A 14,865-nucleotide genomic window follows, 5' to 3' on the forward strand; every position below is an offset into this window, starting at 1 on the left:
TTTTTATATTGTATCGTCTTCTATAGTTAAATCTTTCGTAGACAGATTTTTATCATTCAACGCTGTATTTATCATGCATTAGAACTTGTTTTAGTCACGATTTGGCTGAAATATTGCCGATGGGACTTTAAATATTAACCCACTCACTATAATTTTATGAACGTTTCTGTAAAATTATTGTCCTCCTGAGAGGGTACGTAAGTCCCAAAATGTTCAAAGTCCATTTAAACTTGCCAGGATTTTTAAACGTAGCATTTTTGTTATTTTAATTTTGACTAACATTTCTTACAATCGCCAGCAGCTGAAGGGATGGTGTAAATCCAACTAGGGTCCATGCAGGTAGCAAAGGTACTGTAAGTCCCCATGGGCTCTAGTATGGTGATCTACCTTCTGATGTTGGCGATCTATAGCCTGATTTTATATTGTATTGTCCCAACAGTGCTATTAGTTTTAAACTTTCCACGCTAGTTTTAATTCTAATTGTGATAATCTAGTTGTTTTACTGTCCTTCGTCGACAGGTTGTTATAATGTACATGTGTTTCATTTCAATATCAAATGTTCTCGTCACGCTATGGCTGAAATATTGCCGATGTGACGTTAGGTATTAACTCACTCACTCATTATGAACTTTTCTTGACATGGCAGAGATATAGACTTTCAGAAAATACACGATGGCGCGTATGATGCAGGCATACCGAAACATGAGTCTCATTAACCAATTCAGACAATGACCTACTTTTTAGCCGATCCGAATTCTCTCGTGTGAAAGTGAAAAGAGGCACTACAAACAACTATGGTTACACAAAATTCCAATTCCTTGTTTCATAAGAAAATGGTGTTTACAAATCAGTTTTAAAATTAAAGTTTAAAAAAATCGTATTTCTATATTTTATGTCGAGGTTGAGGCAGCAGGTCACAGACTGCCCCTGTTTGAAGAGGTTGTACAATGATTCACAATTCACCTGGCTCACTGGTTACACCTGTTTTATGTTGTTGTTTTACGCTTATTAAGTGTATTTTTGTAACGTACAATGTGATTGATATAATATCAAGTCCGTACCAGACCGCCAAACTTTTCTAGCGGCCGAGCCTCGTTTTGAGATTTACACGATTTCCAGATTTCCGTTTGTCAGAGCACGCTGTACGACGTTTTAGCATGGATTAGAAGGAGCGTAGTTTGCAATATACAAGTGATTACATGTATCAACATAATACTGATTAATATTCATATATCCAGTTGAATGAGTTGGTCTCAAGATTCTGGACTGGTTATTGTACTAAGTTGCGCAATAAGACGGAACCCAGTCAGCAGGAAACGAGACTGTTGTGTAATCAATGTTTTGACTTGGACGTTCTACCGCAACATCGGTGCGGACATGAACATGGTCAGAAGTCTACTTGTGAGCATGCACCGTGACACCGGTGAAGTGAAAGATCGTCCAAGACATGGAAAGTAGAAGAAGACCAATGACCGGGTCCTATTTCGCATTCCCATGCCGAAGACTACGCCGACAATGGAGAGTGGAAGTCAACAGTATCATCAGAAGAAGACGGCAGGATGCTAGGAATGATGTCCGATCATGCGTCCCTTCCTCGCAGATCATCCTATTGACAGTCATCCGATATTCATAATAATAGAATTGATAATGACACGCTCCAGAATACCCAGATTCAAGACAAACTTCGGGCCGAGTATAAAACTCGCTTAAAGAAAATCTGGAGCTGAGAGCTAACTGCTCGAAACACGCTCAAAGCCACCAATACTTTTGCTGTGCCAGTACTTTCCTATTCCTTTGGAGTAGTTGATTGGACAAAAAAAGACATCCAGAGTCTTGAGCGCCTGACCAGAAGGATCATGTCTGATAACAGAGCCCACCACCCTCGTCCGCCAAGAGTCGCTCATTTGTGGAGAAGCTTTCTGAGAAACCATTGCATCGTGTGTACATGTTGTGTGTGGAACAGAACAGTAATCCAACCGACACCTCCGCCTGGATGAAGTCGGCTGGTCTTAAATGTGAAACAGAGGGCTTCCTTTTTGCTGCTTTTTGCCGGACCAGTCACTTCCCATTCGCAATCGCCTAAATGTGATTCGTAAAGAAAATATTGACATGAAATGTCGACTTTGCAATGAATTTACAGACACTGTCTAACACCTTGTCAGTGGATGCCCTTCCTTGGCACAAACAGCATATCTTAAACAACATGATGCCATGGCTGGTTGCTTCTACTACCGTCTTCGCCATGCCTGTGGCTTTGACTCCGTGGTCCATCCATGGTACGACCCTGAACATGTCCAGGGTGTCATTTAAAATGCTGCTTTTACACTTCTTTGGAATAGGCCCCTATACAGCCTCAGAAGAATTCCAGCCAGCAAATCTGATCTTGTCCTTCTAGACAAAGCCAATGAATTCATTTATATCATTGAATTTTTCTGTCCCTTTTGACAGCACGTGATTGGCAAGATTCAGGAAAAGCATGCTAAATATGCGGACCTCGCCTTTGAAATGTCTTGCTTGGAACCCAAGTATACTGTCGTCAGGCTCCCCATTGTTCTCGGTGCCCTTGGTTTGGTTTTGGAAGGTGTCCGGGTTCTCCACCGGGAGCACAACCCTTCTGACACTCTGGGGAATACAGAAGGCTGCAGTGTTGGGGAGTCTACATATTTTCCGGAAAGTTCTTGGTGGGTTCGACTAGGCAGCGTTTCCGGGGAGAAGTCCCATTCGCTATCTTGGCTGCGTGTAGAGGAGACAAGGGCCCTGAACTGATGATGAGCTTTACCAGCCTGACTGTGCCAGGATCACCCGAACCCTCTCTGCTGCATATTTCATCTTAATTTGTAAAACATAATAATAGTTCATTTATCATGCGCATTTCTTAACGCATAATGCATGATCGAAGCGCCAAAACAATCTGATTATTATTACCCCGGATAACCCAAGCTGCCTGTGAGTCGCTAAGAGGTTAATCGTCACATGACCTATCCCACCGCGTACCAATTGTTCTGCTGGGTGAACAGGGGCAACTTTGAACAAACTCACTTGTCTCAACATGTGGGGGCAGGACTAAAGTCCTAGAAACTCTCAGAAGTCAAGTTGCCAAACATGGTCACCCATCCAAGGACCCAACGTTGCTTAACTTCAACTGATTTGTGACCTTGCTCTATGCACAGGAGCACACACCACACACACACGTATTCATGGATGACAACGCTAGACGTTCTCGAGCTGTCATTTTCCATTTGCAGAACGTCATCAATAGAACTGGACGTCCTCCTGCTTGACTGGCAGTATGAATAACCTGGCAGACACCAGTGACTCATGTGGTCGGCAGTAGTGGTTCAGACAATCACAGCAAAATTCATTATTTGAAAACTGTTTGATCATCACTTTGGAGGTGTAGTACTTTCTGGCATTGTTTATGTTCACGGTTTTGTGTATTCCTCTCAGATTGTAAATGTTAACCAAATTTCAGTCTTGTTTTATTCAGAGTAAAATAGCATGTTAGTGCTTGATTAATGCTCATGTGTATATGACAAGATGATTTACATTTAACTTCATTTGTAGGGCCAATTCTATCATCTTGGTCAGAATATATACAAAAGTAATTTAAACCTAACATCGAGATTTTATGAGTGATCATCGCACATATTATGTCTTAAGATTACTATTATTTAAAATGTTTAATTTATTTGCATAAAACTGGGAAATAATTGTTTGAACTTTGTTTTCCAGAGACGAAAGCTTCAGGAGTTAAAGCTGTACCTGATCACCCCCAGTATTGGTTACATGCTTTCTGTCGGGTTAAAGGAACGGACTGACCACACAATTCAACACGTCTTCTTCGCACGATTACTAACTTTGAGAAGTGTTGGTGAAGATTGATTTGCACAAGCAATATATCTTGTATACTGCACACAGTGCCATTATCGTGGTACAAATTATCATCAGCATATATACGCTTAGTTTGCAATAGCTATTTACGGAATATTCTATATTCAATCTATTTCAAGCTGTGTACGCAATTAGTATTTGTTAAATACAGTTGGCAAATATGCTCACATACAGGCATTCAAGAAGACTCAGATCGCTGTTGAAAGGAATCTTTTATATCATTGTGATTTGCTTTCTCGTCGTAGCAATGATACAAGCAGGTTATGAGGTTTTCTTTGTCACCAAACGTTTATCACTGACCATACATGGGCATGAGCGAGAATGTTCAAAGAGCATGGGACATTTACCATCTGGTGGCATGAAGTTACAAGACATGATTTTAGATCCATCCAGAGCCTTTGGAGCCAGGAGAGGAGGAGAGAACATCGCTGACGTTAAGCATCAAAATAAAAGTATGGAATATTTCAATTTTGAATTTGGCTTCCTGAGAACCCTATGCAGTGGAAGGCCTGGTTTGAAGAGGCACATGAAAACGTTCCGTCATCAGGCATCTGTATATGATGTGACCAACGCAATCACTGTGTCAAATAGAACAGAGCTGAAATATATGAAGTGTTTAGAGGGACTGACTGTTGGAATTGTTCGTGACGACTATGCAAATATGTACTGGGCCGTCATAGAGATGTACAGCGCATATCTGAATGCCAGGGAAATGAACAGAACTTCTGCCGAGACCACCATTCTCATCCTTGACGCCCATCCAGCTACTGGTCTTGACGGATTGTGGGAACTACTCTTCAAGAAGGTTGTCAGAGTTGGGTGGTTGAAAACAACAACACTCCTGGAACAGTTTGCCCTGGTTCCCGAGTTAAAATATGTGCCAATTGTGCGTGGCAAAAAGCCTGTTCCCTACATCGACGACTTCCGGTATGAGGTTTCCCATCGCGTAGGAGGATTTCAGGGCAGGGGAATAGATTGTGACAGGATTAAGATAACCGTTGTGCTGAGAAAGAAATACATAGCTCATCCAAGAAACGTCAAGGGCACAATAAAAAGGCAGTTCAATAATTCTGATGATCTCATTCAGGCGCTGAAAAACACATTTCCTGGAACTCCTGTACAAGCCATAGCGCTGGAGACTTTAACCATCAGAGAACAAATACAATTAATGACGGAAACGGATATTCTTATCGGCGTGCACGGTGCAGGGTTGGCACTGTCGTTGTTCCAGGTTCCAGGAACAGGGTTGATTGAACTCTTCCCTTACGAGTATAAAAGTCACAGAAACAAGCACATGGAACAGTTGGCTGTTTGGGGTGGTAAACTCTACAGCAGTTGGTACAGCAACAACAGGTTTGCCACCACTGTGCACGTTCCTCCACGAGTCCTGACAGATATGGTGGTTGATATGGGCAAACGAGTGTGTGGACACTCTATCTAAGATAATATTTAGCATAGTAAACTGACTGACTGACTGAGTTTGGTTTTACGCCGCTTTTAGCAATATTCCAGCAATATCACGGCGGGGGACACCAGAAATGGGCTTCTTTAGCATAGTAAAGGCTGTGAAACTGTCTTATGTCATACAATGTAATATTGTGGTGTTATATGTTTTCTGGTATTACCTGGCACTCGTGAAGAGCATACTCCTCGTGGTGAGTGCTGGATAACGCTAATAACTCTTCCCCCGGGGCAGAATAGGTCCTCAGCACCCCATTTCTGGTCGTAAAAGGCGACCGAATTGGAAAATCTGTTTGCCATGGGTTGCGCCCCTATGTTGCTGGAGCGTTGGAAGTGATTGAGGGCAAAGGAGCCAGGAACCGTGTTCTTTTGTCCAACAAAACACTTCGACCCTGACCTCACCTCGACGGGTGGTAGAATGGACCCGGTTCTATCAATCGGCTGCTCACGCAAAGCCCTGGGCCCGGTTGTTCAAAACTCGGTTATCTTTTAACCAGCCGTTAAGTACATTTAACAGCCTGTTATAACATCGGGTTATCTTGTTGTTCAAAACTCTGTTACCTATTTACAGGATGTTAACGTGACGTTAAGTTAACACACCTAAGGGGGGATGGCCTAAAAGTCGGGCCGGGCCGGGCCACCGGGTAATACTAAAAATGGATTGCAGAATATTAAAACGAAATCTGCACATTTGGGTAGATACACTTCCTGCCTTCACAAATGCATAGTTTGATTGAAAATGTATAGTTAACGATGACAAAACACACAACCACAATGACTACGTACCGAGATTCCCATACAAAAGACACCGTCTTGTTGTTATGTGTTTTCCTTGGTATATCTGTGTGGGAAGGTTTCTTACTTCTCTTAGCGTGTGACATCCTGGGGTCCTGGGCAGGAAGTGACAGTGTTTTGACTGCTTTTCTTTCCTTAATTAAGATATTGGGGTTCCCTAATTAACCTTTATTGTCTCATGCTGAATCAGCACAGGTTGTTTATGCTTAAGAGAAGTGGATATTGGCGAGTGTCAATGGGCAAATATGACATGATTATGTATATTAAAAGAAATCTTTCAAATCACAACATTTTGTAATATGTTAAATGGCGTTCATGGCTAACGCTGCTTTCATGATGCCAGTTCAGCAAAGAAAGGATAGGGTGTATCGTGGACTGGCTTTCCAAATTGGAAATTATTCGAACGAAGAGTTACAAACACGCTACCGATTTGGGAGAGTATCTATAGCTTACCTTTGTAATATTTTGCAAGGTGATTTGCAGCGTCCGACAAACAGGGGCCACGCACTGACTGTGGAACAACAAGTGTTAGTGGCCCTTCGCTTCTATGCAAGTGGGAGTTTTTTACAAGTTGTTGGGGACACCCTGGGTATAGACAAGAGTACTGTGTCTAGGATCGTGCGTGATGTGATCGATTCCCTGGTGGCAAGACGTAACATTTACATTTCATGGCCGACTAACAATCGACACATTCGCCAAATTGAAGATGGCTTCTTCGTGACTGGAGGTTTTCCCAAAGTAATTGGATGCGTAGATGGGACACATATTCGTATACAAGCACCTTCCCGAGATGAACCTGCATATGTAAACAGGAAAGGATATCACAGCATAAACGCGCAGGCTGTGTGCGATCACGAAGGTAAACACTTCCTTACAATTTGAACAATTAGAGTGGCTTCCCTTGGTGTTTCAAAAATCGAACATTGTATGTGAAATCAAACAAATCCTACTTTAAAATTTATTGTAGAACTTTTATCAATTTGTCCAAACTGGCTAGTAGATTTTATCATTTAATATGGGAGAGTGGTCTGTTAAACAATGTAACTGATTTGACTCAAAGAATTCATTAATAGATGTTGGCAAAACGCAATATTAAAATGTATCTAAATACTTTCGACTGTTTTTTTTATCAAATGTATTAAATGTATCTAAATACTTTCGACTGTTTTTTTCTGTTCACAATGTAGCTGAAAGTTTTAAATTTGCATTCATATATATAAATGGCAATAATGAAACAATTTGCCCAATTGTTTGCAAATTGCATTAGTATATAGGTCTACAATTACTATGTAAGAAAGAACTTTTGGGAAAAATCAAATATGAGGATGATATATTATCAACCTATATTTCATACCAAAATATTAGTGAAAGAATTCAGTCATAATTTGTGTTAAGACACACATATAGTATCTGACACGCCCATAAAATAGGTAATAATTTTGATTGATGTCGCCTTCTCTGTGTATTAATCCTTGAACTTTATTAATTATTTTTATGTAATCTTACAGGAAAATTCACAAACATTTGTGCCAAATGGCCCGGGGCTGCTCACGACAGTCACATCTTCAGAACCTCGTCACTCTGCGCACTCATGGAGAGGACCCACGCGTCTATCTCTGATGGCTTCATTTTGGGAGACAATGGCTACCCCTGCAGACCATTCCTGCTGACCCCCTACCTCAACCCACAAGGACGACAACAACATCGTTACAACGACTCTCTGTGTGCTACAAGGGTCACTATTGAGAGAACGTTTGGTCGGTGGAAGAGACGGTTTCATGTTTTCCACTCTGAGGTACAGGATATGTTATTAATATATATGTACTTAATGGTGACTATTTTATGACTTATTGCTACCTTGAAGAAAATTTTAGATGTAAAGCTATAATTTTGAACAATGATAATTGTGTTATGTGATATTTTGAAATTTACAAATATAAATTCAACTTTAAACAAATTCTGTGTTCAAAGATCCAATGAATAATGCCAGTAAATTATTTTTTGTAAGGTGAGGATGACCCCCAGTCGTGTGTGCCGTATTGCCGTTGCCTGTGCTGTTTTGCACAACATTGCCATCTCCATGGGTGAACCTCAGAATGAGAGGGACAACAGGGAGGTATTAATGGAACCCCCCCATTGATGCCTACGCAGGACAGGGACAACAGGGAGGTATTAATGGAACCCCCCATTGATGCCTACGCAGGACGACATGACGGCAAAGGCATACGTGATCATGTGGCTTCCACATTCTTTGGACACTAACATATAATAGTACAAATGTGGTGTACATCGACATGAGAACTGTTATACATGTAAAAATTTGAAACGTAATGAACATGACCTAATTTCATAAGATACCGCATTCTTATTGATAGTTTTACTTGATTTTTCACTCAAATTCAACTTACAAAGCACAAGAAGATCAATGTGAAATAAAATAAAGCTTTATTTCTTTACTCAACAACGAAAATTTTTCTTATTTCCAATATCTTATTGCATTAGTGACATTAGTATCTGGGATGGTGTCATCTCTTCGGAAACTTGTTTGCCCTCTAGCATTTCCAGCACCTTTATTTGGAGAAGCAGTTTCTGCGTCTGTAGCGCCTGTAGCTTCAGTTCTCCAGACAGAACTTGCTGCTGCCGCTCGTACACCTTCTCACATGAACTTGGCTCCTTCCTTGTCCAGTGTGTGGAGACAGTTGTGGTCTCAGAAGTGGAGGCTGTAGATGGAGTCTTGCTGGTGGAGGCTACATCTGGGGTCTGGCTGGTGGAGGCTACAGCTGGAGTCTGGCTGGAGGAGGCTACAGCTGAGGTCTGGCTGGTGGAGGCTACAGCTGGAGTCTGGTTAGGCGTCATCACGATGGCAGACTCGGACGTGGCCGTCTCAGCAGCTGTGTCAGTAGGGAGGGTCGCTTTACACTCTTCATCATCTGAAGATGTTTATAAAATACGATACATTTTATCTAAACATAAAGTGATCTTGATTTAAGTGTATATCATTTCTTGATAATGTTAAATGTTGAACCGACATTAATATATAATATACCTTGATATCTATGTTCAACATATAACTTGGTATGATATACAGATTCCTATATGTAAATACGAAGTAATTCTCTTGAAATATTCTTTGTTTCATTTAAATTTTATTTTTGAACGGGTACATAAGACATACCTGAAAAGCGCTAAATCTTGTGTACAAGGGACAGCACTCCGTATGGCATATGTGAAAGAGTAAATCTGTATAAGAGTTATACCCCTTGTAATGTACTCTCCATGGGGTCGTTACTCAACGCCATATGCACATGGTACAGTAAAACTGTGTAAATGGATACTTTACAGATTTTTTGGGGACAGAACCGTCCCATGATCAAGGTCAGTAATATTTATTTCAACACGTGTATGTTTTTTGGTGAGCTGTCTACAGAATACTATGACAGAGCAGTATTGAAGATCTAAACGGGACGATTTATCGGCAATGTTGACGAATTATTTGAATTCTTCGAGCTCCCCTTCCCATGGATGGATTTTAATTATATTCTTACTAATCATTACAGCAATAGACCTTAATTTCCTTATCATTCTTCAATTGTTATTGAGGCAAATTAAACACAAAAGCATCTTTTCAAATGTCTATATACTGTTTATAAATTGACGAAAACCTTATTAGCATAAACGTTGCTCTGGCAACTGATGTGTAGGAAAATAAACCAAACATCAATGAGCATGTATATATCTATTTCTGTTGTGAGTGATATGCAGGCCTAGGTCGTATATCACGTAACATTGATGAAAATGTTATGTTTCAAAATCGAAACCTAGATCTAGATTATGCCATAGACATATGGTGTCAAGTTCAAGGTCGACAATAAAAATAGATCTAGATTATAAACATTGCCACGTGGTTTGTTGTCCCATTTCTACCTCAGATACTGTGAGTTTGAAAATGATTTTTATTTCCCATTTTTTTATATAGGCCTACATTTCACTTTTCGTAATTGCCAATGGCCTTTGTTAAATAGATAGATTATGAACATCGGTACGTATATAGGTGCAATTATGATGTACCAGCGCCACTTTATTTTACTTATTTACTCATTTACTAAAGCTATTTAACAGGGCATATAACTTTATTGTTGTCGAAGTAAACTAATTCATCATTTATTGTTTGGTGATTTATTGAAACCTACACTCTGTCTCGAGGCCGTCTGGGACGCCGTCAAAACTTGCCGAGTCACGCATCATGTCGATGATGCGGCTGGTTGCCTGACTCAGCTCAGGCGGTTGTGGTCCTCCGGCGGATTTCCTTGACTGAATTCTGTGTTCAGTGTACTGTTTCTTTGCCTTCCGATTCATGTTTGCCCATTTCTCTCTCACCTCAATCAAAGACCTCGGAGCTACCCCCTTAGCATTCACCTCTTTTACAATATCTGACCATAAGGTGTTTTTTACGTTTCTTTGTAACTTCGGTGGAATGTTTATCCGATAGCAAAGACCAGTTGGCCTCGACCATTGATTTGATTACATTCTCCTCGTCAGCAGAGAAATTTCCTTAGGGTGCAGGCGACATATTGCGTTTCCATTTTAGACAAACCGGAAGTAAACCGAACACGGAATTGTGGGATATATTGACGCTAACCAGTGACGTTAACCACACGGTTAACTTTGACGGTGGCGTTAGCTAACGGCATGGCTAACCATGTCTTGAACAACGCATATTTAACGTTGGGTTAGCTAACGGCCTGTTTAGGATTTAATCGGCCGTTAGGAGTTAACCGGCGGTTAAGATAACCGAGTTTTGAACAACCGGGCCCTGGTCGTTTAGATTTTCAGTTCACAAATTATCGATTTATTAGAATCAATAGAATGCCTTGAGTCCTATACCTAAGTTAATTTGTGGAAAATGGAAAACGATCTGTCATTTGGTACCTCTTGGATAATGGTATGACCTCAGATAATATCATATAAAATATGTTCAGTATAGGTTTGGATCAGTTCCCGTCATAATCAACATCCAAAGATTTGGATTGATTGATTTATAATTAGACGGGGGCTTTTTTTTAGGACAACCCTAGTTTAATCTTTCAAAAACATTGCGTCCAGATATTTAAGCTGGCACTGTTTACAATATACTGTGAGTTGACACTTGTGTGACCATTCAGTATTTAGTTTGAACCCATGGCATCATGTATGAAGAAGTAATGTCCTTATGATTACGTCATCTGAGAGGGGGGTGGGTAGTGTCTCCGAAACAAGTTTTTTCAGTAGACACGAGGTGGGGGTGGGGGTGTCACTTTAACAAGCGATTGTAGTTTCAAATTGCCTTTATATGCACTTTAATATATGTTTGTTTCGTGCGGACTTCTGCCTATCCCAAACACTCAATATATTTCTTGCATATTTTGCTTCCTGAAGTTTGTGATGTATTTATTGCAGATTTTGCGTTTTTTAGGGGTAATAAATTAATAATGGAGGTTGACAGATAATACGCAGAAAAATAAAACATAAAAACAGCTGCTTTTGTATCATTTTCTTGGTGGGGTTGAGTACGTTTTGAACGCCCCTCGTACCCTCTAAGGAGGACAATAATTTTTCAGTACTTTAACCCCTTTTGAGGATACAGCCACTAAGAATCTCAGTTGTTAATTTAAACTAATAATTACGAAACATTTATATATGAACACAACTTTCATCAAACTTCACCTAACAACTCTATTTCTTTTAAAAATATTAAATTATTAAATGTGACTTAACATTAAAAAATCCTTCAATGTTCCTTCAAGGTTTAGACATTGAAATACTAATCCTTTGTGATGGAATATTCACTACAGTCAAGCAGGACATGCATGACCTTGATTCTTTCATCACAAGGGATACAAAATGGAGGATCCCAACCTTTCAGTAAGTATTCGTGTGTATATCTAGAATGGTCAATGAGACATCTTCGCATCATGACCTCTTCAAATCTGGACTGACAACCCAAGTTGGTGTAACTGATTGTTGGTGTAATTGCATGTAATTCATTGATACCTATTTGAGTGTCCCACTTCTTTTACATTAGATCACGGATGTAACCTCTAACAACAAGTCTATAGTCACTGTGAGGTATCAGTAGTGGTGTCACATGGTGGTGGATAGAATCTAACCGTGACCAAGGATACTTCATTCCATCAGCTTATGATCCACTCCTCCACCAAGCCCAATCTATTGCATAAACATCGCACCTATTGTATAAACATCTCCTTCATTGTAACCACTCCTGTATTTATACATCTCTGGCTTCCATTCACTATCCTTTGTGTACTCACTGGCTTCATCAGCTTACTGCTTAACCAATTATGGCAATTATGTTGTTTCCTTTGTCAATTACAATGTATGTTGTTTCATTGTATACAGTATAAATATGCAGCTCCTCCACTTCATGTATCACTCTTGCTTGACAACGGTACAAGAATCTGTATCGAAACGTCGCACTCACGAAATAAAGAAGTTGTTATCCATAAAAACTTGTTCCATATTGTACGTCTCAACTTCTAAAATGCCACTCAAACAAGTTAGAATCTAATAGTTTAAGGTTGCTGTAACATGCTCCATCACATCTGAATGAGCCGTAATCTAGTTTCGAACGGATGTGTGATCTGTATAAGTGTATCAATCAACCGAGTGCCTTCAGGCATTTACCTTTAAGGTATTTAATATGCGGTAAAAAAAAGATACATGAGAATAAAAAATAAGGCCAGGAACTTGGCCTCCTTTACAACTTTGATTAGGGTGCCATTTAAAAATAGTTCCGGGTCTTTATGCGGTTTACATTTACAGCAGGAATGTGTAAATTAGTTTTTGATTTAGAAAATTTAAACACCGTGTGCAATGGACCATTTATGAATTTTGTTGAGACAGAGTTGTATCTGCCTCGCTAATGTATGCATATTTTTACCACAAGAAACATTAAAATCAGCCACGAAAAGTGATCCGTCAACTGAATCAGTTAAAACCTTTGAAAGATTATACATTTTAAGGTTTTGAACGGCATGATCCTGACTGTAATGATCAAACAGGGTTGACTTTATCGGACTCGAAATTGTCTGTGATAAAAATTGTGATATAAAAACTAAAATTATGTAAAACCTTTGAAATGCCGCGCTTTTATTCATAGGTCCAATGAACATATAATTTACAATACATTATAAACGTATACATAAGCATACATATATATTCATATATTTAAACAGATTTAAGTGACATTCTATACTTTAAAGCGAAAAATAGAAACTTTGACAATTGAAGAAGTGTAGTTTTACATTGTGCAGACGAATTTTACAAATGTATATATTAATAAGTATCTAAATACTTCATCCTTAAATGTAGATATGTCTTACAAACCATAGGCTTTCTCAGTATTCATTTTCAATTTGCATTAATCCAGATTTGGCACATTAGAAACATATTTGTTGTTTTTCGCCTTCATTGTGATGTCTTCCTATTTGTATCCTAAGCTGGGCGGTCGGGTAGCCAAGTGGTTAAAGCGATCGCTCGTCACGCCGAGGACCCGGGTTCGATTCCCTCACATTATGTGAAGCCCATTTTTAAACCAAACTCACTCACTCAATCTATCTATCCTGACAGCTACAGCGAAATCGGGTGAGTCTGTAAAATGGGTTTAACATGTATGCAGCTGAACTATGGTTCCATCGTTAAAGTTGTTTTGAAAAAAGTTCTTAATTTCGGTTTCTGAAGCATTTCATCATGCCACTGCTGAGATCCACAATCTTTAGTACGCTGTTTAAAATCTGTCTCCCACATCCTGAATTACCCAACACTCAGCAATATTCCAGCTATATGGCGGCGGTCTGTAAATAATCTAGTCTGGACCAGACAATCCAGTGATCAACAGCATGAGCATCGATCTACAAAATTGGGATACGATGACATAGCGAGCTTGACCACCCGATCCCGACTAGCATGGGTACTGAAGTTCAATTCTTACCCGTATCTTCACTGGTCGCATATTGATATAAGTATTTCCTCAAAAACAAGTTAATTTGGCCAAGAAGTTTAACTTACGCATCAGGTATATCGATGATCTTATATCGTTCAATAGCCATCAAATAGCAAATCCCTTCCACTGATTTACCCAACTGAACTTGATACTAAGGAGACAAGTGAGAACGCCTCAACTGTTTCGTACTTGATCTATGCATAACGTGTCCGAGTCACAAAAACTCTCCACAAGACTGTGTGACAAAAGGGATCGCTTCAACTTCCCAATAGTCAACTTAACATGTCGAGCAATATACCAACAGCTCCCTCCAGCCCTGAAGTGTTTACACTTAACAACGTTTGAGGTACAACCGAGCATGCTCTTTTTGCCAAGATTTCAAAGACCGGCTTACCACTTTTGCTCATGAGTTGTTTGATCAAGGTTACAACATTCAAAGCCTCAGTAAAATTTTTAGAAAAGTTTTATGTTAGACATGAGGAGGAAATTTCCAAATTTGATACATCAGTGACAAATATGATATCCGATGCAAAATAATTTCCTATTTTAACTTCTACCATACGTTCCCCAATTAATTCAGATGAACAATTGACTAGACTTTGCATATGTTTATGACGGGTTTCAGGATACGCTCACCTTTTTGCCCACACCTGGTATCATCACAATTTGATAGTGATTCATAAACACATGCCCTGTCAATGTATCGCATGGTGACAACC

At 39.7% G+C, this 14,865-nt stretch overlaps 3 protein-coding genes across 3 annotated transcripts; 2 read left to right on the forward strand and 1 right to left on the reverse strand.

Annotated features, from left to right (window-relative positions):
- The first annotated feature begins 4,225 nt into the window (after nucleotides 1-4,225).
- Nucleotides 4,226-5,332, forward strand: LOC124291310 (EGF domain-specific O-linked N-acetylglucosamine transferase-like). The gene has a single exon (XM_046728282.1). The coding sequence runs from the start codon at nucleotides 4,226-4,228 to the stop codon at nucleotides 5,330-5,332; it is 1,107 nt and encodes a 368-aa protein (XP_046584238.1).
- A 1,225-nt stretch (nucleotides 5,333-6,557) lies between these two features.
- LOC124291378 (putative nuclease HARBI1) lies at nucleotides 6,558-8,295 on the forward strand. The gene is made up of 4 exons (XM_046728364.1): nucleotides 6,558-6,643; nucleotides 6,734-7,006; nucleotides 7,656-7,942; nucleotides 8,156-8,295. Coding segments are annotated over exons 1-4 (693 nt in total). The 5' UTR covers nucleotides 6,558-6,642; the 3' UTR covers nucleotides 8,288-8,295.
- Nucleotides 8,296-8,575: 280 nt separating this feature from the next.
- Nucleotides 8,576-10,958, reverse strand: LOC124291379 (cell wall protein DAN4-like). The gene is made up of 2 exons (XM_046728365.1): nucleotides 10,923-10,958; nucleotides 8,576-9,015 (listed from the first exon to the last, which is right to left on the reverse strand). Exon 2 carries the CDS (start codon nucleotides 9,001-9,003, stop codon nucleotides 8,638-8,640), a length of 366 nt encoding a protein of 121 aa, XP_046584321.1. The 5' UTR covers nucleotides 9,004-9,015; nucleotides 10,923-10,958; the 3' UTR covers nucleotides 8,576-8,637.
- Between the last annotated feature and the right edge of the window lie 3,907 nt (nucleotides 10,959-14,865).

The sequence above is a fragment of the Haliotis rubra genome, unplaced genomic scaffold (genome assembly GCF_003918875.1).
Source record: "Haliotis rubra isolate DU_JTF1 unplaced genomic scaffold, ASM391887v1 Scf49, whole genome shotgun sequence".
In the NCBI taxonomy this organism is placed as follows: Eukaryota; Metazoa; Mollusca; class Gastropoda; order Lepetellida; family Haliotidae; genus Haliotis; species Haliotis rubra.